The sequence below is a fragment of the Balaenoptera ricei genome, chromosome 11 (genome assembly GCF_028023285.1).
Source record: "Balaenoptera ricei isolate mBalRic1 chromosome 11, mBalRic1.hap2, whole genome shotgun sequence".
NCBI classification, from domain to species: Eukaryota; Metazoa; Chordata; class Mammalia; order Artiodactyla; family Balaenopteridae; genus Balaenoptera; species Balaenoptera ricei.
The window spans coordinates 52,434,271-52,461,879 of record NC_082649.1 but is presented as its reverse complement, the minus strand read 5'-3'; the positions used below and the strand labels follow the sequence as shown (position 1 = coordinate 52,461,879).

The following is a 27,609-nucleotide window of genomic DNA, read 5'->3' as shown; positions in this document are numbered from 1 at the left end:
TCTCTTTTTGAGGAATTTTATTTCAAATGACAACCATATTTAAAACCTGAAATCTAGTCTCGTATGTGTGGATGGTTACAACTTTCTTTAAAAAAATTTTGTGATATTTGCATGTTGGTGCCCTTTGTGTTTTGAGATGACCAAACAGGATGTCCGTCAGAAACTATGAACAGATTCTGCATCTGTAGATAGAGAGACTCTTGGGAATATGAATCTATTCCTTCATGTTTTATTAGGTTGGCTACTATGGACTGCATTCAATGCCACTTAACTTTTATTCATTTAAGTTTTTCAATAGTAGAGTGACTTCATGTTATAACTGAAAGGTGGTTAAAGATTACTGTATCATTTATGAACCAAAGAACATATTCAGCTTGCCCACAGTTACATATATAGGACATGAAAGAGTTAGGAGTAAACCCAGGTTTTCCTGTGGTCTAGATATAAGAACAAAAGCATGCCAAGCATCCTTTATGTGCCAGGCATTTTACATCTGCTTTCTCCCTAATCAGATAATCTGAATGACATCCTTATCAGTTAGTGTGATGCTCTCAGGAGTGGAAAATTTAGACCCCAAATTTTATGACTATTCTTTTAAATAACTTTCTAGCTTTTATAAATTTTTCTTGTTGAATGATATTTGGAGTGATTTAGCTAAGAATTGATTTACATTCATGTCCTTGAGGCAATTTAAAATTTTCTGGATCATCTAACACTATATAACAGTGGTTAAAATAATTTTTTTGAAGAATTCATTCCTGGATCTCAATGCAAACTATAGCACCCATGTCTACTCACATGGCAGGAATTAACAGATTAGGAAAATTGCATTCATGATGCAAAGAATGGAGCACTTTCAAAAGTTGCCTTTTTTTGATGAAAGACTCTTTTCAAATTACCTGGGATGCAGAATTGAACCATGAGGTATGAGATATGACCATCGGCTTAAGTTCTGTGTCAGCAGTTTTCTGTCCCTTTTGTAGCTATTTTCTGCCTCTGTTGTTTTCTTTCGTACTTTCATTCATTCTACCACTGCCAACTGACTCCTACATAGGCTGGGCGCAGTACTGATGCTGGGCTTAGAAATAGACACGTTCCCCATAGTCAAAGTGCTTATAATCTCACAGAGGAGACAGTGAACAAAGTGTGCATATTGAATTGTTTGATTACTATTTTGGTAAGTGCTCCGAAGACCGTGTTGGACACTGTTGATTATATATTCACCAGCCGTCCCGACCTCCTTCCTTCTCTCTCCTGATGCTCATCTAACGAGCCCCCCCTTGCAGCTAAGAGTCACCATATGACACAGATATGGCCACTATGATGAGGGAGAAATGTGAAACAAAGCTTTTAGTTTCTGGTAGAGGTGCTATACCCAAGAGGAGAGCTTTCTGCCCCCTTTTCTACCATGAATGCAGAAACATTGTTGTGTCAGACCATGATATAGGGAGCTCTGACAGCCACTTTGTAGCCATAAGGCAATGACCCTAAATTAAAAAGTGAACATGCACAGAATGGCAGAGCATAGTCTTGGGTAACAGTTTTGAAATATTGCACTAAGTATGGAAGTGCCCACTTCCAGACTTTTTGTGATATGTATGGTAAGTGTCTTTATTGCTAAAACTACTTCTACTGGGTAATCTGTTACTTGAAGCCAAATGCACTCTTATCTGAGACAGAGAACAGTGTGTTACTCAGACTACAAAGCAGGGACACCTGAGAAGTTCCAGATGGAAGGAGCAGCATGTGCAAAGTCTTTAAGAAAGGAGGGTCCTTTTTTAAATTTTAGGAACTGAAAGAGGTTCATCGTTGCTGAAGCGCAGAGAGTAATGCTAAGACCAGCATGAGATGAGACTAAAAGATTAGGCAGTGGATGGATCATGCAGGGTCTTAGAAACCATTTTCATGATTCGATGTTCAGAACAATGGAAGAATTTTAAAAGCAAGGAGTAATCAGAAAAGAGTTTCATTTAAGACAATGAATTGAAAAGGGGCAAAAATGGGTACAAGATGAGAAAAAACTTGCAGTATCCAGACAAGATAATGGTAGGGTATGGAAAAAGTGTGATAAAATTCAAGATATATTTTAGCTGTCAACTAGACCGGGCTGAATTCCCAGTTATATATGGGACATGAGGAGGAAGCAGGCATCATGGTTGACTCCCTGAGTAGTGATACAGCAACTGAGTGAATGGTCCTGTGTAGGGAGATGGAGATTGCTGAAGGAAGAGAAGATTCCACAGGGAAATATCTTGATTTAGCATGGGCTATGTTAAATTTGAGACTCCTGTGCGGTATGCAAGTGAAGGTGTCATGTAGGCAGTTGACATATGGATCCAAAGCTAGGAAAAGGGTTCTGGGCTGGAAAAATATATTAGGGGATTGTTGAGTGCAGATGATGCTTGAGGTCATAGAGTGGAATGGCTTGCCTTGGGAGGAACTTTGTAGTGAGAAGAGGATGGAGATCTTAGGCCTGAAAAACTTCAGAGTCTGAGTTTAGAAGAGGAGGAACCAGCAGTGAGAGAGAAAGCTGCGTTGGAATGGCCAGGGAGACAGTAGGAGGACCAGGAAAGGGTGATGCTAATGAAATAGAGAGAAGCATATTAGGAGGAGTGTGACTCTGTCTTAGTGTCAAAGCTTGAGTATCACTTCCTTAAGGAAGAGTTTCCTGACTCACCCAAGTAACTGTCATCTCTCCATTATTCCTTCTCAGAGCCCGTTCCCTTCCTCTAAAGTGCTCATCACAATTTGTAATTATGATTTCTCATGTATTAATGTTCCCTCCCTTAGAATGTAAGCTGTATATATAGATAGGGACCATGTCATTATATTCACCACTGTATCCTGTGTGCCTAGCAAGTACTCACTGAACGAGGAAAAAATAAAAATCCACTGAAAAAATGAATGATTCAGTAAATTTAAAATCCTCAGAAATATCTGCCTTCATATCAGCAATAACTAGGAGTTTCCACTTTCTCCCCTACCCCAAATTATTCCTTCTGAGAGCTCTGAGGTAACAATGATTAAAATGATAGTTGATGAGCTTTATTGCCTTGGTCCTAACACAAGGCTTGAGTGTGCCTCCAGCAGGCAATTGATGAATAGTGATTTTTATTTGGGCTTACTTCTCCAGTTAATGGAAGCGGGTAACTCTAGTTAAAAGAAAGCAAATTACTTAGTGAACATACTTCTGTTAAGGGAAAAACTAATTCCCTAATTGTACCTTCAAAGCCCCAGCATTCACAATGCTGTTTTCCTGTTTGACTAGCTGGTGGCGTTTGTTCACATTTTTAATTTCCTGTATCCATAAAGAAGACTGCTTCCAAAACAAAGAGCTGTTGCTCTCCAAGTCATACTATCACTAACACTCTGCATGATAGGGGTAAAAACAAAATCAGGGATTTAAAAAAAATCTGTGATTATAAATAGGTTGACTTCAGATGTAAATGCTGGGTCTACATGGTTGCTTTGGATCAAAGACAATTTTGATGCTTTGATCTAAAATAAAAGGCAATGCAGTCTAAGAATCAGATGCATAGATGGAGAAAAATCTCAGTATTGGCTTTTTGACTTTTAGTGTTTACTGGAAGAACTATTTAGTTAAAAAAAAAATCTAACAGATATATGAGAACATGAAAAATGCTAATCAGATGACTTTTTGAGAATAAATAATTCCTCTCTATTTCTATTTATCGTCATCATCCAATATCAACTCACAAGGACTTCCTGTTTAACCTAGCAGCTATAGATAATTAAAGGGACATTTTTTTTCTTAGAAAAATTATGTAGATACTAAGGATTTTTTTTATTATGTCCATTTTTATATGTTTATTTCAGAAGTAATTCACCTACATCATAGACCAGAATCAGAAAATTCAGATAGGGAGAAGGATGAAGAAAAAAGATGCCCTTTACAAATATCTGAAGATGCATATTTTCTTAGGCATATTTATATATTTAAATGTACACATATGTATTTATCTAACATAAAAACATATTTTGATTTTAGCATGCTTTTTCTGTTTCACAAAATTGTGAACATTGCTCCATGTCAATATGCATTGTATGCATTTTCCATAGCTGCATGGTGTTCTATCATTTTGATATTTGATAATTAACTAGGCTACCTCCTTACCACTGACCAACTAGATTGTTTTGATTTTGGGCTAATATAGATGTGGCTGCCACCTTTGAGGCTAAATCTTTGGGCATATCCTTTATTTTTCCCTTAGAATAAATTCTTAGAAGTTTAAGAGCCATGATCATCTTTCATGATGCTTTTTTATACTTGTTTCCTAATTTTCCTTCTAAAAAATTGCTTGCCTTCTCACTAGCAGAGTATGCGAGTGTGTGTGTGTGTGTGTGTGTGTGTGTGTGTGTGTGTGTGTTAGCTTTTGACGTCAAAATAGCAAGGGTTTTTAGCTTTGTTGATTTGACAGGCAAGACATTTGTACACCCATACTTACAGACACATAACCATTTTCCTTCTCATTTTATCCAGTGATGTACTGTATCTCCTCCTACTCAGGGATCTTCTTTAGCTGGAGGTACTGACATGCAATTCTGGGCTACTTAGGTTTCAAATGTGAGGCTTTGGAGATAGACTTGCAATTCTTTCCCTTTCATCTTCAGTCTAGAGGAGGCTCAGGATGGTCCCAGTTTTTCTTTAGAAGAAGTAGCAGGAAGAAGAGGATCAGGGAGTTCATTCAGTATACACTCATTGAAGGTATACTGTGGGCCTGGCACTGCTATGCATGGAGAAAAAATGGAAAAGGGGACTCAATACCATCTCCCAGTGTGGTTCCCCAAGAGAAGGCAGGAATTTTTCACTGAGATACCACACCTGAGAAATGTGTTCTCTCTCAGACCCACTTAAATTTTTATCCTGAATGATCATTGATATTGCAAAGGACAACTATTATATGCCATTAAAAAAATGTGCAAGAAAATAAAAAAGGGAGAGAACATGGCTTATCAGAGAAACTAGGACAGACTGTGTCTGCTTTGGTGAGGATTTCTTTTTCAGCTCTCATTTTTCTTCATGGAGTTCCTATGGAAGTGCCGTTAGATGGCTTGAAAATACTGAACAATCTGATCATCAAAAACTTCTTTTCTCCCATTCCAGAGAACATTCACACTTCCCCTACACACGTACATTATACATTTCTTTGGAATGACAGCCTCCTAGCTAATGGAACAGAAAAGGGGGAAGGTCAGTGTTTAAAACTGATTAGAGGGCTTCCCGGGTGGCGCAGTGGTTGGGAATCTGCCTGCCAGTGCAGGGGACACGGGTTCGAGCCCTGGTCTGGGAGGATCCCACATGCCGCGGAGCAACTGGGCCCGTGAGCCACAGCTACTGAGCCTGCGCGTCTGGAGCCTGTGCTCCGCAACAAGAGAGGCCACGATAGTGAGAGGCCCGCGCACCGCGATGAAGAGTGGCCCCCGCTTGCCACAACTAGAGAAAGCCCTCGCACAGAAACGAAGACCCAACACAGCCATAAATAAATAAATAAATAAAAATAAAAAAAAAAAAAACTGATTAGAAAAAAAGAAACATTTGACTTGAAGGAGAGACATCAGTCTCCTCGGCTTGAGGCTGCCGAAATTATTCTCCAGATCTTGGAGACTCTTGCCTGAGCTCAGAAAATTCTTCAGCTTTTCAGCGAGGTTGAGAATTTCATAACACTGGCAGAGCTCAACAAATTCGTGGTTGGTAAATAGCCCATTTTCTTTTTAATTGCTGTTTTTTTTTTTTTAATTATAATGAAAAAAGTTAATTTTTTCATGAGGCTTTTAGAAATTTGTGCATATATATATATATATATATATATATATATATGCATCACATTAAAAAAACTTCACATGGTATAGTGTCTGCTTTCCTTCCCCATGAGGTAAAGAGAGATAATAATTAATGTTAGAATTGCTTGTGTTCAAAACCCAGCATATCTTTCTCCACTGAACAAACCAATAAATTGGGTTTTAGGATTTACTGGGTTCGTATTGCAATTGTCATTAATTTTAACAAGGGGATTTGTACTTTGTTTTAGAACCATGCATCATATAACCTAGTATATTAACTCCTTGGTGAACTGCAGCTCTGAGGGATGTGTTATTGCATGATCATGATTGTACTATCTGATTCCAGTCGATAGTTGCCATCATGTCATAAATGGGCACAAGTCCCAGCAGAGAACCTATCCCTTGGTTCTTGGAATCATCTATATGGTAGACTGTGAGTTACTGGAGAGCAGAAGGGGTCTATTCATTGCTGTACTCCCACTACTTAGTACAAAGCCTGACACTCCATTCATGCTCAATAAAAATGTTTCCTGGAGTGAACTTACTTTGTATCTTTTTCCAATACTATCAAATGGTAATATTTTAAATTTGTTACCTGCAGTAGATCCTTTATCACCACAACCTGATCTCTTTCAAGTCTCAGAGCGTCCCTTCTTGCTAGTACATAGAGGTTTTTTTTTGAGGGAGTGTAGAAATTGCTTGTCTTATCCATATGGTTTGAGATGTCCATTATCTCCTTACATCCCATTTCATGTTGGTGATTAGAAAAAGTCTACCCTAAACTGTGCCAGCATTTGGCCTTTTATCTACGTGCCTCAGAGACCAATAATAAATCAGTGACTCATGCTTTCCTTTTTGCAGAAACCATATTGTCTTTCCCCTAGAAAGTTATTTTTGTTTCAGTGTCTAATGATGCTGTGCTTTATTGGATAGTGGACAAGCGGAAGAGAAGCTTGCTTTTCCAGGGCTCCCGGGTCCTCTCTTGACCCCTTCTAATGAACAGAATGACATTCACAATCTGCCAGGGTGACGGTGGTGGCTGTTTGTAATGCTAGATCAAGCATCTTGGCCAACAGTTTTCCAATTTCATCCTTGAGTTCCTTCAAACCTTTGGGTGGCTGCCACCTGGTCCTACTGATTGAGCTACATTTATTTCATCAGTTTGACTTGAGTGAGTTGGGGTGCTGCCCATGGTTGCATTTAATATCATCTGCCTGTCAATTTCTGGAGAACCCGAAGAATATGGGAATTTCTCTTATATCCTTCCAGGTAAAGAATTCGTTCTTCATAACAGCCATCCCATGTCTATGGGACTGCAACATTTGCTTCTCTGCCATTCATCACAGAAAACTTCAGATTTGCTAAGAAATGACCAAGAGGGAAGAAATAGGAAATTCTACCTTTATGTCCTTTTGTCATCTCTGATTCCACAAAAACTAGCAGTTGAAAAATATCCCAAAAAGAGGATTCTACTTACAGATTGAATTTTCTCTATCTTACCTTGTAACAAAACTGATTAGGGTCCCATAATACAGGAAGATTACATAAGTTAAAATCTAAAAAAAAAAAACAAGAAACATAAGGATTAGGGCATAAAAGAAAACCTGGAAAGAAGCTAATGGAAAAATGCATGCCATAAGTAGCAAGCTACACCTGCCTCAGTGGGTAGGCTAAAATTTGATTTTAGCATTTTTTAAATATTCTAAGCATCTGCCTTTTGCCTTTATTTTATTTTTTACTATTAACTCACTACACCAAGGCTTTCTCTTCTATTTCTACTCTCTGGTGTGACGCTTGAGGCCCTTTTGACTTCTTGGCATAAATCGTTCCATTTGTTTTCCTTTGCACATTTCTAGCTGTCATATTTGTTGTTTTCCAAGGAAGATATCTAAAAACATATCTGACACTCCTAATTAGGCTTTCTAGCTTTGTTGTTTCAAGGCCATATAATTTCAGGGAGTCCATTTTTTGGTGGGTTTTTCTTCCATGGCAATTCAAAATGCAGATACAAGTGCATGTGAATAAGAGAAGTATTTTAATTTTATAGATAACTCAGAGGTGGTAAATATAGATTTATCTTATATAGATTTTTAGCTGTTGTACTTAAACACTAATTTGTACAGAAATTGTTACTGGCATATAATAAAGGAATTAATTGTGGACTGAGTAGAAAAACAGAAACTCTGTAAAATAATTGCCACATTTTATATATTGAAGTTACATACAACGCGTGCATGCAAGCACACGTGCATTTACTCAGCAAACATACTTGCCTTTAGGTCACTATGATGCTGATGGAAAATTATAATTTAGGAAGTTTTGTTAATTGCAAAAGGAATTAGAATCTTCTCTGGTAGTTCATTCTGAGGGCTATTTGGGAGTTTAGAAGATACTGATATTTTTTCAATTAATTATTATGAAATATAAGGAAAATATAAAATATGCAGGAATGCATTTATTTTTTTAAAAAGAATAATCAGGTGATTCCCACACAGATTAAAACAAAGAACAGAAACCCAGGAATCCCCTATGTGCTCCTTCCTGTTATTGACTTTTTAACTTTTCTCTTTAGTTTTGCTTTGTAGTTATGCATTCTCAAATAATATAGTTTACTTTTGCCTTTTTGAAATTTATGTAAATGGAATCATGCAGTATGTATTTTTTGGTTTGGCTTTGTTACTGTTGTTACTCAAACTTAGCTTACGTCTGTAAGATTCATTCACGAGTTGCACAGTCACAGGGTTATTCATTTTCTGCTTTATACTATTCCACATGAGCAAATCACCATTTGATTATCCATTTTGCTGTTGATGAACATTTGAGTTATTCTAATTTGGGGATTTTACAAAATTTTGCTACAAACATTTTTGTGTACATGTCTTCATTGCTTGCTATGTCCCAGAGGTGCCATCTGGTATAATTTTCCTTTTTCTTGAAGATCATATTTAGGAATTTCTTAATGAATCAAAAGGTGGCATACTCTATTACACTTTGCTTCTTTAAAAATGTCTTTATTTCATTTTTTTCTGGGGATAGAATTCTGTCAGGAATTTTCCTTTAGAACTTTAATGATTTTTTTTTTTTTTTTTTTTGTCTTTTGGCGTTGTGTATTGGAAAGTTAACTACTTAACTGTCATTCCTTTGGCGGCAAAATAACTTCTTTCTCTGGCTTCCTTTAAGATTTTCTAGCTTTCTTTAATTTTCTGACATTTATCTATAATGTTATTATATATATTTTGTTTGGTTTTTCTTGCTTAGACTCCATTGTGCTTCTTGAATCTGAAGATTGACATGTTTCATAAGTTTTAAAAATTCTCCATTTAATTATCGACCTTGTCTCCTTTCTTTTCTGGCACTCCAATTAAATGCATATTAAACCTTCTTACTGTTTCTTCTCTTACTCTAGTTTGTAAGTTTCATAACTTTGTCTTTCCTTGTCTCCTTGTGGATAATTTTTAGGGCCCATTTGAAATTCACTAATTCTCTCTTCAGCTATGTCTAATCTGCTATTAACACTAACCCTTGGGTTCTTACTTTATTATTGTCTTTCTGGTTTCGTAGGATCAAATTGAATCTTTTTTACATATAGAAGGTCTCTAGGTTCTTGTTGACATTTTTAAGATCAGCTTTTATCTCCATGAACGTTCTGAACATAGATTCACAGGCTGCCTCTGCTAACTCTAGTTTCTGGATTCCCACAAGTGCTATGCCTATTGTTTCTCAAGTCTGTGAGTCCTGGCTCTCATATTGTCTAGAGAGGTACCTTACAATCCTTGATGGTTTACTGAATATTTTATTTAAAAATTTACCTTCAGGAATAATTTGAAACTAGAAGTGAAGCTCTCTTTCTTTACAGAGGATTTTATTTTCATTCTCTGGGCATCTGGGGGGGATTAGCAGTCCAGGACCAACGCTTAAATATTCTTTGGATCTTCAGAGTATAATCTTGACCTCTCTTTACAGTGGAGACTTTTGGGTCCTAAACAAGAGAAAGGATTGCTTTAGTGCTCTTGTTACATTGACCACCTTTGAACTCTGTTTCCTGAAGCCCGTGAAATGCCTGCTAGGAGGAAAAGTGATGGTGATACTCCAGGTCCCCACACGTGGAGGCCACACTCCCCCTTCCCTCACCTCTCCCCACTCTAGCTCTTGTTGCAGCCGCCCTTCTGAGTCTGAACATGCCCCTGGGGTGGAAGCATCTCTGGCTCACCTCTGAGCTCCACTCCTTTCCTGTACCTCCCAGAAGTTTACTTCTGCCTTGTGTAGGTCTGCTAAGCTTTCTATTAGATGCAGTTTTTATGTTTTTTTCCAGCCTTTCTTGTTATTTTCAGTAGGAGCATTTCAAGTTCATCTAGTCTTTTATTACCAACATTGATATATGTCAGGCTTTGGCCTTTTAATAATCAGCTGCTCTTCAGTGCTGCCAGTGGGGATGAGCATTCGTTAATTTACGCACCCTTTCATTCCACCTGCAAATGTGTGCAGCCTCTTATGTGTTAGTTGAGTAAGACATGCTCCCTATCATAAGTGAACTCAAGGGTTAGTAAGAAACAAATTTTAAGCAAATAATTAAAATATAATACCTGTATTTATGTAATAGAGTAAAAAGCAGGTGTTTTGGAAATGTAGATCAAGTGAAAGAACAACTCTGCTGAAGAAGCTGGTCTAGAAAACTTAATTGAAACAGAGGTGACCTTTAAAATATCAGTTATTGGTATTTTCTTTCCATTTTTAAAGCAATATAGGATCAAAATAGCATAGTATCAGGCATAATGAGGCATATAAAAATTACTCGTACCCACCAGTCAAAGTTAAATCATTTAAAATTTTCTTGATAGATGAATATTATGTTACTGTATCTGTGTTGATATAGATTCATGTATTTTGCTTCTATAACTAGCATCTCCTTTCTTTACCCATTCCTACCCCCTCTCATTATCTAAAAAACAGAGGCACTTGGGCTTATAAAATCTTCATTTAAAATTATTCATTTGTTTAACTATGACCACCATTATCTTACCAGATTTCATATTAGTTCTGAGGGATTTCAAGTTATTCTCTTGCATTTTATAAATATATAATAATATTAGTATATAACTGTAATTTTGTTTGCTGTCTAATATTCTAATATATTTTGTTTGCTTCATATCAGTTGCAATTATAATGCACTGATAAAATTTCCAAAAATATGTTCAGTAATAATAGTAAATAGAAGGCATTTTTATCTTCTTTGTGATTTTATTAAAGTTGCCTTAAGATATACATTCTGTATAAGTCCTCTTGAGAAATGATCTAGGAATGAGTATTGAATTTTACCATATTCCTTTTTAATATCTGATAAGGTAGTTCTATCATTTTACTCCTGAACAAAGTTAGATGTGTGTTCACTGATTTTCTACATTACTGATTAACCTCATTTAGTTGCAGTAAATTGCTTTAATGTATTAATGGATTTGTGTACTTAGATTTTGGCTTCTATATACATACAATTAATCTACTCTGTGTGTGTGTATGCACGCGAGTGTGTGTGCATGTTATCTTGGTTAGATTGTACTTTGACTGTCAGCTTTCAACTGTCTGATTTGTTTTAGAATAATTATGAGAGCATAGAGATCATCAGCTTTTAGAAATGGTGAGAAAAGTCAATCATAAAACACTTGTTCAGAAATTTGGAGGGAGATAATTCTTTATTTTCCCATTTTTATTCAACTGTTAAGAATTTCATGCTCTGCTTGATCAATTTCAAGAACATTTTCTCAAATATCTAATACATTTTATTGAGATTTTCAAGTATATTAGTAGAATCTATATCATTTCATCATTTTCATCTAATTTTTACCTTATCTCCTTGCCTGAAGTCTTAATTTTTAAAATATTTTTTCTTAGTTTGCTTACCTTATCTTCTCTCCATAAGAATCACTTCTTGCATTTTTTTTTTCACGTCACATCTTTATTGTTTATTTAATTGTTACTCATTTACTCTTGCTTCTTTATGTTTTTGTTCTATAAAAATGTTATTTTACATTTGAGGGCAGTTTTGGCTCAGCTCCTTAAATTTTGTTTTGGAGTATTCTCATTTAAATTATTTCCCAATTAATCTATAATCACAGTGTTGATTTACTCTTCGAGCCAACGGTGATTTATAAAAGTAATTTTAACTTCCCAAGTGCTTAAGATGTGTTATGAAATTCTGGTTTGTTTTATTGTAGTCAGATAATCAAAATGAAAGCAGAGATCAAGAGTGATGAATTTTTACCTTTTAAACTCAAAAGTTGAAAGGACATCTTATCATCCAGAATCCACTTTTAGTTTGCATTTTCTTTCCCAAGCAGATAGAGTCCTCAAGTTTGGGGAGGGGAGAAGAGTGTTTGAAGAAGAACCAAGTATTAAATATGAATATGCAAACCCAGGGGGTTCAAGAAAAACCAGAACTTCCCTGTAAATAGAATATGTGGGTTCTTTCCTTTCTTGGCCCAAGTTCTAGGTGAGGCTCAGAGATTTGGGAAGTCTCCCTCCTCCCCCACCTCTCATGTCAACTGGAAAGCAGAAATTAAATAGAGATGGGAAGCGGGTATATCCAAGGCATGAGAGTGCCTGAGATACCCCCAGTTCTCCTGTAGGCTTCACAGTGGCTGGTCGGAAGAACAACTGAAAGTGACTGAAAATGAACTGGGGGCACAAGGGAGCCTGGAAATAGGGTCAAGAAGCAAGGAGCATGACTCATGTGATCTGACAACCACAGCCCAAGGCAGGTTTTTAGACGTAAGCAGGAAAGAGCATCTGGAAAGAGCTAGAGATGGTCAGGTGGTCAGCACAAGGACAGCGGTGACCACACTGCAGAAACAGATGTCCCCTCCTTAGCTTCAGTCAGCAGATTTAGCAATTGAAAACATAAGATGCTCAGTGAAATTTGAATTTCAGATAAATGACATGTAATATTTTATTATAAGTATATCCTAAATATTGCATGGCATAATACTTTTACTAAAAATTTTGGGTTTTAGGAATTTATATGAAATTTGTATATAATTCAAATTTAATAGGTGGTTTTGTATTTTATCTGATAACCCTCCTTAGCAGCATTTGTGAATGTCCCAACGATGTTAAACAAAAAGTAAGAGGAAGAAAACTCTCCGAGGAAAAATCTCGATTGCCCATGTTTTATGTCTACATGGTCTGAGAAATCACTCAGTTTGAGCTTTGAGTTTTTCTGGAAGTGACCCAATTAAATAGTTTGCATTGGAAATAAACATAGCTCCAAATCAGAAATGTTTTCAGTGAAAGAAAAGTGAAGTGTCATTTTTGCATATCCAAAGTGATATCATTTTGAAATTCATAACAATTTTATTTGTTTTTAAGTTCATGTGACAGGTAAAAGTTGGCACTTCACAGTATGATGTTTACATCTTTACCCAAAAGACGAACACAAGCTAAATTAGAATCTCACAGTGTTCATTCCAAATCCCTTGTCTTCTCCACCTCTGGTCCAGTAAGCTGGGACCAGGGGGATGCGGCAGGGGAAAGGTGTGATGTGACCATCTCTGTGGGAGAGAAGGGAAGTAAGGGGTCCCTGGGAACCAGGCAGAGAGCCTAAATTGTGTACTATAAATGTCTTCCATCTCTTGCTGTGACAACTTACTAATGGATTCCTGAGTTTTAAACCTGGTCCAGAAACTGAAATGGAACAAGGTAGATGGATTGCATCTTGCCCATTTCTAGCTCACAGCAGTTGTCAGAAAGAAGTTCACGGCTTCTTTTTTATAAGGCTACTCTCTCCCCAGTACATTTCATTATGCCCTTGTCACGGAGTAGCACATGTCACTATTATATGTCCTTTGGATCTTATCTTGGCATATTATTCCTCTGTTTTATTACCAGTTTTAGACAGCACCATAGTGCGGATTAAACCCTCGACACCCAGTCACAGAAATACCAATGCATGCATTTAGAGTATTGTCAGCGTCTTTGTGCCATTTCAATATCCAACTTGCCAGAGATGTAGTGAAATTCAATGAAATACATAGCTTTTTTCAGAACTACTGAGAACCAGGAATTTATATATAATAAGAAAAAGATTGTTTTCTACCAGTGAGGTAGCAACAGCAAGTGTTAGAAGGTTAGTCACTTTAACAGATTTTATTTTCCCATTATGAGAGTTATAGGATGCCTTTCACTTAAAGGGTTCAGTTGAAATCCAAGAGGAAAACCTCCAGGGGAGTGAAGTTCTTTATATGTCTCTTTAATTTAAAAAGTTTGTGCTTTGGGATTGACTCACTCTTGGTGGGTGGTGAGGTTAACTTCATGGAGCCAGCAATCTTCAGTGTACTGTAGAGTCTGATATTGGCTGTAGAGTTTAACAATGAAGTGATGGGAACCCGTGGGGGTTAACTTTCCCTACATGGGGATGTCCCCCAAAGCTGCCATTGCTTTAGGCATCCTTGAGACAGGACATCACTTACATTCAGGGCATTTATCCTAATTATTTAGGACCAAAAATGTCATTCATCGGTGCCAGGCTACATGAAATCATAGAGAAGATATGCTGTCCCTCATCACTGTACCAATTTCATGGATTTGGGGAGGCCGGGAGAAGAAAGATAGCTGTGGTTCATTTGCAGTTCCTGTGCCTCTGGGCACTGGACCTGGAAGCGCACAGGGCCTTCCTAGAGGTTCTGAGCAGAGGTCTGCTCAAGGGCTTGAGGATACGGGGTAAGAGTCGGGGTGAAGCCTTCACCCCAGTTACTGCCTGATTTCTGACCTGTTCTAAACAGTCCGAAATGGAGAATGTGTGATCTGGTCATTTAAGGATCCCATGTGGCTACTTTCATGCTATAATCCCAGAGTTGAATAGCCGTGACAGTGATCACATGGCTTATAAAGCTGAAAATATTTACTCTCTGGCTGTTTACAGAACTCGTTAGCCCATCCCTGATTTAGAACCTCCAGAGGAGAGGACTTTGTCTTTCCCACGCTCTGGGACCACAGTTTGACTAGGAAATTCTGGGCTTAAATACGATTTCTCAGTGCATACCTCCCTCCACCTAGGGCCCTTGATGCCCAGCAAGACTTGTGTTCAAATTCTGCCTCTGCTTCTGCCCTGTGTGACTTTGACAAGTCGCATAATTTCTCTGAAATTCCATTATTTTATCTGTAAAATGGAGACACTTCCCATTTTGAAGAAGTGATATGACCTTGAGTGAGAGAATGTCCAAAAGCGCACAGTATGCTGCCAGCCATGTGCTGGGCACCCTGTGCATGCCATTTCTTGTTTCCTTGTTCTCTCCAGGTTGAGGGCACATGTGAATGCACAGATTCTTCTGTGTGGACAAATGTCCATGTGTACAGTGGGAAAAGCACATTTCTGTATTTTATCACGAGTCTTTGGGAAAAGAATGCTTTTGTTCACTACATCCTAGGTTCTATTCAGAGGTTTTTACCAAGTGCTTCCTAGTTCATTTCAAACTATTATTTAAGCCAGTTTTCTGTGGGATTGCCCATGGTTGTGGTAATATCAACAATTTCCAACAACCCTTTCATGGGATTTTTACAAAAATCAGGGAACAGTGTTTCAGAAATGGCCCCCCTGGGTAGCATTTCCCTGTGCAAAATCAATCTCTTACCTGTGCTCCAGGCCTCAGAGGCCAGACCTCTCAAGGATGCTAAAACTCCTAGAAATGTAGGCCGGCAGCCTTGGTGCTGAACGTGCCCCTGTGAACAGCATTGCAATAAACTGGAGACATAGATTGATTTTGTTAAATATTGTGCTCCTGCTGTAGAATTGCTCTCATAGCTCACGTCCAAAGCAGCACACTTGCTCGGTGTCCGTTTTGTCCAATTTGAAAGACCTCATTTCCATCTATGTCTGTCCACCTATTTTAGAGAGAGGCAACTAAGCCATCTAGACTGAAGAAATATGTCTTGGGTTAATAAATGTTTTCTTCCAGACATTCACTTAAACATTGTGCCATGAATATCCATCCCCGGGAGGTGGGATGCAACACAATGTCATTATCCTCAAATTACAGATGAATGATGAGTGAGGCAATGGGGCAGCATGACGTACTTGACAGTTCACAGTCAAGACTCAGCGCTCAGAAGCAGCAAGTGATGCCTGGATGCTTTTGCTGTGCCTGTGGGACCGGGTGTGCTGAGACCTTGGCAAATATCTGTCCCCTTTCATTCTCCTGGTGTGCCTTTTGTGCACAGATGTCACTCCACATTTCATCGTGTTTCCACATCACCTTTTCTGTCGGAATGGACCCCGTGTCCTCCCCTCCTTCTCCTCCTCCCCCTCCTCCCCACCTCCTTCATCCTCCTACCTTCCCTGCTCTCTTGCCTCCCCTTCCTCCTTTTCTCTTCTAATCCCACCATATCGTATTTTTGTAAGCTGCCTTAACTCCCTTTTGCAACAAGAAGGGTGACAATAGATATATATCAGGTAGAATTGTAGAAACTCAGAGATGGGAGTAATGCAAGATCTCAGTTGAGTGAGCGAGGTTTACTCGTATCCATGTCGATATGATTAAGCTTCCAAAAACAAGTGAATCTTTGTCCCCCATCACAAACACCTAGCTAATCGAAAAGTGTAATAGATTAAGGTTGTGGGATTTTTTTGCACATCACATCCACACCAAATCCTTGGACATTTGTTTCATAGCTCGGAGCATTTTCCCCCCTGATGAAGACTCCAGCATTATTCATATCGAACCTGTATGCTCTTTATTTAGTTGCATGGACTAAAGTCATTCTTCACTTGTATTCACACACAAATAAAACTTTGATGATTGGCACTCACAGCACAAAAAGAAGGCAGATAATCACCCTGGTTTATATGCTTTGGTGAAAACTCAACACTTGAGAGTTTTCTAGATTCAATGTGAATGTAATGCCTTCCAAAACTTCTAGATCAGGATTTTTCAACATAAGGTCAAGACCCATCAGAGCAGTGCTTTGCAGTCATGGCTGCACAATAGGGTCACCTGGGAAGCTTTTTAAATAAATAGCATTGCCCTTACCCCACATCAAAGATTCTGATTTTTTGATCTGGAGTAAGGACCCTGCATTGCTATTTTTCAAAAAACTCTTCAGATAATTCTAATATTAACTTGGGTTAAGAACCACCATACTAGTTGGTCTTGAGTTATATAGTCAACTGTAAGTCACATCAGTGTTTTATTTTCCCTTTTATTGAACAGTGAGAATAAAATGGAATAGAAAATATCAGTATGCATTTCATGTAGAAATGATGGATACTCTATCAAGAAACTTTTGTTTCAGTTTCATGTATTTTAGAGTGGATGCTGTCACTATTGAAAAATAATTTCTTACTGTGGGTTGTAGTCAAAGACTGAAAAACACTGTTTTAGATAATCTTTAACAGAGAAGGTATGTTGATAGTTGCCTGGGGAAGATCAGAAAATCTCCATCTGTCCTAAGAGAGAAGCCTGATAGAACTATTTTTAAATGCGTGTAGGGCACGCAGAGGTATTGCCAAGCGTTCTCTGTGCTATCAAATGTTTCTTGCCTATTTATAGAAGCCCTTACACATTCTTTGAGACACTGAGCCTGACTTTACCCTCTCCTGTAGGTACCATCACTGCTTAAAAGTATTAAGTTGCATTTCTTAAAAATGTCTTTTAGTTCAGCCTCCTCATTTCCGAATCTGCTCATTCTAACCCGTGGTTTGGGCGAATTTAAGGAAGATTGACATTTCAGAAGAAAATATGGGAGTGGTGTGTGCTAATGCCTCTAATGCCTCTAAGTTAGTGAAAGATGACCTTCCTTCTTGCTCCTTAGACCTTGCTCTTTCCCCTGGTCTTGCTCTGTACTCTAACTGACTGTTTTTCCGTTCCCATTTCCACCTTAAAGTTCTTAAGAACAGTGACGTTCTCATTTACCACTACAGGCCCAGTGCCTAGCACAGCTTTTGGCATATATTCAGGCTCTCAAAATGTTTCCTCAATAAATAAATAAAGACAACATCAGAAGCTATAATCATGTTAAAAATTCACTTTTGTATTCTAGATTGCAACCAAGCCTTCCTGCTATTCACAGTCTAAATTTAGTTTTGCACATTCGATCAACAAGTATGAGCCTAGATGTGTTGTACCTCCCTGGGGTTATATATCTAAGCTCCTGGCATCATAGTGCTTGTTATAAAAGTTCTCAACACCTAATTTTGGAATGACTTAATTAGTACAAAGATGATTAATATACCCATTTCCTAAGGCATTTAGGCAATTTCTTGCATGTAAATAATGGTGATATGGGACAGATTATGTGAAAAGCCATACGGGAAGAGTTTTTAGGAGATTTTGTTAAGCTGAAAAACATGATTGCAAGAAGTGAGGGCTGTGAGTAGTCACTGACTCCTTGGAAAGAGCCTGCAGAATCTGGTCTGGCCTATGGATATCAAAGATGGCTTAGCTAATTTTGACAATGAAAATACATAACCTCATAATCCAGGATGTGTTTTTGGTGATAAATTAAGTATCACCAGTCACAGGTATTTAGAAAAAAATCTCAAAATGCTTTACAGAGAAGATATTACACTAGTAAGACTAGAAGTCGTATTTACAGGAACAAAGTAAGAATCTGAAACAGGATGTGAGTTGCTTTGACCTCTGTTGTGGTATATTCTCTGCTGCCATGTTCAAGAACTCTTCATGAGCTTTCACAGGTCCCTCTCCTCCACAAATATTTAAGCTCCAGTGCAGAGAGAGTAGAGTATAATGGGTAAAGAGTTCACGCCCTGAATCCTAGCAGCCTCGGTTTGAAACCCAGCTCTGCCACTCAGTAGCTACATGATCTTACGTCATTAACTGAACCTCGCCGGGTTGCAGTTTCCACACATGTGCAATGGCATTGAAAAATAATAGAACTGCCTCTTTGGGTTGTTACGAGATTTATGAGTTCATCCACACACAGTGCCTGACACACAGTAAGGACTCCATAAATGTTAGCTCTGGTCATGACTGTTACATGCTAGGTGAAAAGGAGTGTTGTGGCTTCTGCACTCATGTAGTGTGCTTGTCATTTGTCATTTCTCTTTACTGTATAATTCATTCTCCAGTTTTCCTCAGCTTTGCTCTGCAAGGGACCTTACTGCTGGGAACCACATTTCCTGGGCTCCCTTGCCCACTGGCTTCAGAAGAGATTGAGGCTGGGAGGCCAGTGGTCTCTTGGCTTGGGTAGCGTCACCAGTCGAGGCTACCTCTTTTACGTTTCTCATCACTCTCTAAACAGAGCCTCCCCCTGGGCTCACAGGTCCTACTGGAAGACACTGTTCCAAGGCTTCCTCCCAGCTTTCTGCTTTAGGAGTGAGGCCAATACAGAAGAAAACAGAACAAGAGGAAAAAGACAGATTGCAGATTTAATCCTGGATCCAACTGTGCCTGAAGGTTATATATGACTGGATTGTTAAATATATGCGCCTATAAAAATTCTCCCTTTTGCTTAAGTTACTTTGATTGCATTTCTTTCACTTGTCACTGTGTGTATCCTAACCCAATGTCTCCTAATTCCTGAGAACTGTTTGAGACGCTATCACAATATGGAGCAATTGGCATTCTCATTGAATACGTCTTTCTAGAATTTGGATAACTAGTATTTACTGTCCTGCTAGGATTAAGAATATAAAGATGAGCAAGATGAACATGGTCCTTCTCTTTGATAGCACAGCAGTGACTAATTAAATGTTTTCAAAAATGTTAACTTTTACCACACTTATTCTAAAATGTTTTCTCTGGAGATCTGAACATCTTCTCTTAGTTGATGTCTATCTTAAAACTAAAGACAGTTCATCCATTTTAATACAAAGATAGAAACTAAAATGCAAAGCAGGGACTTTGGGAGGAAAGTTTTCATTTATTTTGATAAAGTAAATATCGAAATATTTTTAGTTGTTCTTTATGAAACCTTCACAAGACAGGAGGATTTTTCAGTGCAGCGAGATCAACAGTGTCATGACTACAGGGTAATCACTCATTCTGCGTGCGATATGCTTTCTGGGCTCTTCGCTTCTCCATTTGCCTGTGATGATGCCATTTGTCTTCCTCTAACGGATGGGCTTCCTCTCCCTTTCAGTCACTAGCAGAAGGCACTGAAACTTGCCCAAGACATGTCCAAAGTTCATCTGTTTTGGGAATTTTTTGAATCTTTCATGGTTGATGAAAGTAAATTTATAATCATGATGCAAGTACAAGTGTGTGGTGTGTGTGTGTGTGCGCGTGCATGCACGCGCGTGCGCATGCGCATGCTTTGTCCTTAAACTGCAGTGATCTTTTAATGTTATAATATATGGTCAGGCTGTAGTTGCTATGGAAGCAGTAACCAAATTTCCTGACCTTTGAGGGTAGGGAGATGCAGCGGTGGCAGCTGTGATCAGAGTTGAGAGATTGATGATAGAATTATAGTAAAGATTAAAGAATAAGGGCTTTTTCTACCTTAATGATCAGGTCGGGGCAATCTCCTCTTCCCCTGTGTCTACCAATATTACCCATCAGAGCCAGGCTGAAGGCCTACTAGTATTCCTTTATTATTTTAAAATCAGTTTACTTTTGGATACTGGATGAGCCAGATTTTGGAGTTCTTGACTATAGTTGGTGTATCATTTTTTACATAGTATAGAATCATACTTTCTGGTATTGGAGCATATAATACCCAGATTAGTGTCCACGCAAGACAGTATTGTTATTAAGACAACAAATATGTGCTTTTGTTTGGAATGTGATACTTGAGATTTTCTCCTTATTCTTTAAGTACATGTTGATCACTCAAATGAAGCATGTAATACATTCATTCTTCAGGAGGGATCATTTTCTAGGACTTCCGCGACTCGTGGGGAGTTTCTCCGTAGCTTCCTGTACAGCACTGATGGTTCTGCATTGTTAAAGTTTGGAAGATGCACCAAGTGAGAAGTTCTTGTATCTGTGTTTATTTTGTTCATACTAAATGTCAGGGGGATGTGGGAGAAGTACAGAATATGGGAGGTGGTGTCCTCACCCTAACTGCTTAGTGAGGGTCTTTGTGCCCAGTGGTGTTAAGTTCTGTGGATGTGGACATGGACAGGAAATGATTCCTGCCCTCAAGAAGCTGCTTGGCCTCACGAGGAGAAAATATGTGGGGCTGCTCACTTAGTAGGGGCAGCACAGGAGCAAAGGCAACAAATGCAGTCAAATGTGAAAAGAAGAAGGGAGTCCAACAGGATGGGCAGATAAAGAAGCTGGAGGGGAAGCAGAACTTGAGATGGGACCCAAAGGAAAGGCAGACCTAGAGAAAGAGACGCGACTGTGTTCAGCGTTAGTAAACTTCACAACTTATAAATATGCTGCATTTATTCTTTCAAGTGTGTCAAATACATTAAAACAGAGACAAAGAGAAGCAAATTGTGTGAACAGAGATACAAATGGGGCATGATCTAGTGATTAAGGGGCGTTGAGCAGTTTGGTTATGCTAGGGAAGCAGAAGGTTCTAATGGGTACTCTCTAGGAGTGAAGATGCTCAGGGGATTGTGGGGCTGTGAAGGATGGGCTAGGATACCTGGGATTTCTTAGATCCCACATGACATTGAAGGAAATAGGGCTTAAACTCTAATAATTTGAGGTCAAAGTAAAGACTCTAGAATGGTAATAAACAGGGTAAATTGTCACCCAGGGTAAATCATAGAGAGAAGTAACCAGTCAGTAAATGCAAATTGAATTTGGTTGCAAATAAAACCAGTGTGAGACCAACCCCCCACCCCCAATTCTATGGAATTGTAGGTGCTGTTTAGTGGTGGTTGAAACGTGTTGGTTCTTGTTTGACTCTTCCATAAGCTCTTTCCTCAGGTTTTTTTTTTTTAATCTCTGGGTTACTGTCAATTCTGGCCTTTTCAATATGGATATGAATTGAAAAAAGGATTTGGATTTAAAAGCCTAGTTTTTTGCCTATGAAATTGTATAAAGTATGTACAATATGTTGGGTATTTTTTTTCTAATACAGAGCCTTGAGTGAGTTATAGACAAATTTTTTTTTTCATCTTGAGAAATTGGCCCATCTTGATGTCATATGTCATACAGATGATGATATGATCATTTCAAAGCTTCTTAATACTCATCAATACAACTGTGAAGATGGACTTAGCATTCTCAACTCTGAGGGGTTTTTGGTTTTTTTGAAAACACAACGGGTCATCTGTGTCTCAAAGTTAATACACACCTAATCTTCCTGACGTAGGGCAGTCACAGAGCGAGACCAAATACTTTGGGCACAAAGTGGTAGAATATTATACAGGTTTTGTTGGTGGGCATGTGTTTTTGAAATCAACTGCATTCTAAAACGGACAGTCTTACAGTTTGTCTTTCTTCCTTTTTTTTTTCCCGAAAGGACCTTCTTAAGAAATGCTACTCTGCCAAGGCATCTTACCTCTTCCAACAGGATAAATTCTATGATGTCAGCTATGACACGGGAGACAAGTCTATCCAATGTAGCAGAAGACCAGATGCATTCAAGTTCTGGATGACCTGGAAGGCCCTGGGCACATTAGGCCTTGAAGAAAAAGTTAATCGCGCTCTTGCTTTATCTAGGTACTTGCTCTCTGTGTGTGTGTGTGTGTGTATGTGTGTGTGTCCATGGGTGTCTAATAGAAAGATGTTCTTCCATATATGTATTCCTTCTTTCATCTAATAACCATTTTCTCAGTACCTAGTATGTGTTAGGAATTGCCAACAAAGCAGTTCTACCCTCTGCCCTCCAGCATCCCAACCTAGTGAGAGATACATCCAAGTGACAAAGCAGATAAAATACAGGTGCACCTAGTTTTGGATAAAGGGAGGTACACGGTGCTCCAGAAGCACTCGGGAGGGTTCCCTAGTATGTTCCTGAGGGATGTTGGCAGAGGTTTCCTGGAGGAAGTGACATTCAACTAAGACCCAATGAAGAAAGGGGAGAAGATTGATTCAGGAGGAGGGAGCACCAGGCCCAAATCTCTGGGTGTGGGAGAGATCCTGGTGACTTCAAGGACCCGAAAAGACAGTCTGTGAGAATGTGGGGCTGGTGGAAAGACATACAGGTAAAGGTGATGTGGAAGCACCGTCATTGCTGCCTTCTTGTAATGTAAGGACAAAGCTTTTGAAACCACTTTCAACGACACTAGAAAAGCTCTTGAGATACAGGTGCTGGGTGCTTGCCACCAGAGCAGGACTCTGCTGCTAAGCTTGGACCAGTGTGTGTGGATGGCAGGGCATGGCTAAATGTAGTTTTAAATGTGATTTGTTGGGCCTGAGCTCCATTGGGTTAACCTGGATTGTGTTTTAAAAAATCAAACATTTAAACATTCCAAATATTTTAAAATAGGGAGACCATCAAAAATCTAGATTCGTGGTTTCTCTCAAAAGATCAGAGTGCTCTGAGTCCCACCTGGTGACAAGGCACTGAACATGATGATGCCTGACTCTGGAGACCCACAGTGCCCTCCACGCCCCCTGGTTTTTGTTGAGCCTATTTTACTGTGGCACAGAATGCTAATAGCCGGGACTCAAAAGTTAGCTCCACCATTTACAAGCTTTGTGACTTGGGCAAGTTGCTAAAACTTTCTTTACCTCCATTGCATCCCAGTAAGATGGAAGTAACAACAGCTTCGAACTCAAACAACTGTTAGTAGAATTAAATGAACTGATGTTTGTAAAACACCCAGGATGGTGCCTGGCATATGCCACATGCTCTATGAGTTTTATTAGTTATTATTTTCTTACTTGCTTGGCCACTAGAAGCATCAGAGTTTGTGATCTCTGGTTTGGATAATCTCTCCTTCTTTACTCCCTGTTCATATTTCAATTGCAGAAACCTGCAGTGTCTCCTGAGAGATTTAAGCAATTTCCTCTCTCTATAGGGAAGTGGCATGGGTGCTCTCTGTGCCTCTCTGTGTGACAGTGGTGCTCTGAGCATTACTGAGGACTGTCTAAAAACCCAGTATCTTAAAGCAGCAGTCGTTTATTCTAAGAGGTCTGCAAGTTGGCTGGAGTGGCTTCATCTCATCCTGCGGCGGCTGTGGGGGTAGGAGGAGGGTCTGGGTCTCCCGCCTGCATGTCTTGCATCTTCCTTGGACCAACAGGCCAGCCAGAGCCTGGTTTTGTGATGGTGGTAACAGAAGCCCAAGAAGGCAAGCATACTTTAAGCTCCTGATTGCATCATGTCTATTAGCATTCCAGTGACCAAAGGAGATCAGATGGCCTAACTCAATGTCAGATGGCCAAACTCAATGTCAAGAGGCAGAAAGAACTGCAAGATTACATGGCGAAGGGCTTAGATATAAGGACAGGGGAAAAGACGGCTTTGGCACTTTCAGAAGACTATTAGAAGTCAGCAATTCTGGTGATTTTGGTTTAAAAAGTAGTTTGAAAAATCTGTAAATACTGTGTCTGTTGGTAAGCAACAGAAACCTTCATTCAAGGCATTATAAACAAAGAAAGGTAATTTATTTGCTCATGTTACTGATAAGCCAGTGTAATGATGACTATGGAATGGCTTATTCTAGGGGCTTAAACAAGATCACCAGGCCTTAATCTCTGTCCATCAATCAGGTCTGTTCTCCTCCATGTTCAGTTTATTCCTCTGTAGGAAGGTAGCTGCCAGGAGGGTCAGATCTATAGCCTCCCAGGTTCAACTTCAAGGTCAAAAGGAAAGAGTGCTCCTTTCTCAACAATCCCAAGGAAAGTTTTAATTCCTTTTGAATGAGGCAAATGTCCATATCTGAATCAATCACTGTTGTCAGGGAAATGTGATATTGAGTCACATGCTCTCCCTTGGCACTGGGAAGACTGTCGACTCCTCCTACGTATATAGAATATACTGACACTGGGTGAGGAGTGTACCTCTCTTAGAAGCAGGGATAAAGTGCCTTCGTCAGAAGTGGGGAGATAACTACACAGGGGTGAAAACATGAAACTGTCTACCATAAATATTCACAGTTGCCAATTAAACTAAAAGTTCAGAAAGCTCTGTTCCCTTGCTTGTATTTTTCTCATACTATTTAAGTATGGTAGACTCTGCATTATTTTATCAAAGCTGCTAAGTAATTCGATGACAGGTGTCTTTAAACAAGGCTAGATGTAAATATTTGATGATCGTATTTATTACAAAGTTAACATTCATCTCAGGGTGGAATTTAATTTATAGTCTAAGGTTACTTCCTAATTTTGCAGAGAAATATCACAGGAGGATAAATGTAAACATTTCAATTTAGTTCAACAGCACATTGTTTGTAAATGTTTGTCAAGTTGAATTGAATTGAATTAACATTTCAGCGAGCGTCACTGCAGACTCTGTGACCTATATTTAAAATAATCCCTTTTCTGTCATGCCGTTAGTCATAATGGTTTTCTTGTCTTAACTTTCCACATTCTTGATATCCAACAGTCCATTCCTGGGGTGGGCAAAAGCCATCCTCTTCCCCTATCCCCGGTGACAGGTGCCAAGGAAGAGTCCTTTTAGGCATGTCACTTGGAATGAATGTGAAATTATAAACTTGGAGAACGTTTCTCTGGGATTAAGAATTATTTCACAATAGCAACACAAGTGCTTTATTTTCATGATTTTATGTCTTTTCAAATTGAATGTGGTTCTGCTTTTTAGGAAAGAGGAAACATTATCTGAATTCTGAGGTCTAGTCTATTAGTTGGAGCCTATGTGCAGTTGTGCACTGGTAAACTGTTTCTCAGGAGGGGAAAAAGGCCCCAATTTGTAATGTCTGCCAATTTCCATGGTGTAAATATTCCCACTGTGGAAAATTGCAAGCTACCAACAGTCGCGGCTGTTAAATTTCTGATTATTTAACAATTGGCTCTCACTAGCTAGTACAAACTAACTCTATACTACCATTGATTATATGAGCCAGCATAATCGGTTCAAACCACTGGCTGGTGGGAGTTAAAATACCATTTCTCATCAAGCCTACTGACCTGCAGCCACTTGTTTTAGAGTTTACCTAATAAAAATGATTCTCATCCACTGTCAAAAGACTCTATTTGGCTTAATTTCTAGGTCAGACCAACACTGTTTTGTTTCCAAGAAGTATGATTTTCTCCAGTAGACAACAACTCTAGCAAAGTAAAGCTGCAGATGACAATTGTGTTACTATTTGTGGTACACATCTGTCATCAGCAGCCTGAGGTAGATAAGATGTCCATTCCCACAGGCCCTACCTAGGTCAGGTCTCTTAAGCACAGAGAAGGCTGTGCAACTCTTTTCCCCTGGCATATTGAAGTAAGGATTGCACTGATTCCATAGAAACAACATTTCCATGTTCCTGAATCTGAATGGAACTTAGTTTTAAAATTTGTATATTGACCTTAAGATTTAAGGACCAGATTTTGATGGACCAATGGATGGCCATCACCCTGATCAGATGTTCCCTCTTCCCTTAGGAAAGCAAGAGCAGACCTTTTCAAGAGGACAATGATTCCTATTTTATGAGTTGTCAGAAATCCAGCAAGAAGGAACTAATTAGTTCCTAGAAAATCTCTAAGGCTTTCCCTAATTTCCATTTGACCCTTGTCATTCCAATGGATGAGAGAACATTTCTCTCAAGAAATATTAATGACAAAAAACTTGCTTTCTGACAGTCAGCTCTACCCACCACCAGAGCCTCCCATCAAGCCTCTTAGATAGCCTCAACCACCAGAGGGCAGACAGCAGAAGCAAGAAAAACTACAATCCTGCAGCCTGTGGACCAAAAACCACAGTTACAGAAAGATAGAGAAGATGAAAAGGCAGAGGGCTATGTACCAGATGAAGGAACAAGAAAAAACCCCAGAAAAACAACTAAATGAAGTGGAGATAGGCAACCTTCCAGAAAAAGAATTCAGAATAATGATAGTGAAGATGATCCAGGACCTCGGAATAAGAATGGAGGCAAAGATTGAGAAGATGCAAGAAATGATTAACAAAGACCTAGAAGAATTAAAGAACAAACAAACAGAGATGACCAATACAATAACTGAAATGAAAACTACACTAGAAGGAATCAATAGCAGAATAACTGAGGCAGAAGAACGGATAAGTGACCTGGAAGACAGAAGGGTGGAATTCACTGCTGCGGAACAGACTAAAGAAAAAAGAATGAAAAGAAATGAAGACAGCCTAAGAGACCTCTGGGACAACATTAAACGCAACAACATTCGCATTATAGGGGTCCCAGAAGGAGAAGAGAGAGAGAAAGGACCAGAGAAAATATTTGAAGAGATTATAGTCGAAAACTTCCCTAACATGGGAAAGGAAATAGCCACCCAAGTCCAGGAAGCGCAGAGAGTCCCATACAGAATAAACCCAAGGAGAAACACGCCGAGACACATAGTAATCAAAGTGGCAAAAATTAAAGACAAAGAAAAATTATTGAAAGCAGCAAGGGAAAAACGACAAATAACATACAAGGGAACTCCCATAAGGTTAACAGCTGATTTCTCAGCAGAAACTCTGCAAGCCAGAAGGGAGTGGCATGATATACTTAAAGTGATGAAAGGGAAGAACCTACAACCAAGATTACTCTACCCGGCAAGGATCTCATTCAGATTTGATGGAGAAATCAAAAGCTTTACAGACAAGCAAAAGCTAAGAGAATTCAGCACCACCAAACCAGCTCTACAACAAATGCTAAAGGAACTTCTCTAAGTGGGAAACACAAGAGAAGAAAAGGACCTACAAAAACAAACCCAAAACAATTAAGAAAATGGTCATAGGAACATACATATCGATAATTACCTTAAACGTGAATGGATTAAATGCCCCAACCAAAAGACATAGACTGGCTGAATGGATACAAAAACAAGACCC

At 38.9% G+C, this 27,609-nt stretch overlaps 1 protein-coding gene across 2 annotated transcripts in view; it reads left to right on the top strand.

Moving 5' to 3' along the window:
* The window catches only part of GADL1 (glutamate decarboxylase like 1), a 187,627-nt gene that overhangs the window by 65,775 nt on the left and 94,243 nt on the right, over nucleotides 1-27,609 (top strand). For both annotated transcript variants that reach the window (XM_059937567.1, XM_059937569.1), the window contains exon 12: nucleotides 22,168-22,367. In XM_059937567.1, the coding sequence (XP_059793550.1) occupies nucleotides 22,168-22,367 (200 nt within the window). The remainder of the gene's footprint in view (nucleotides 1-22,167; nucleotides 22,368-27,609) is intronic.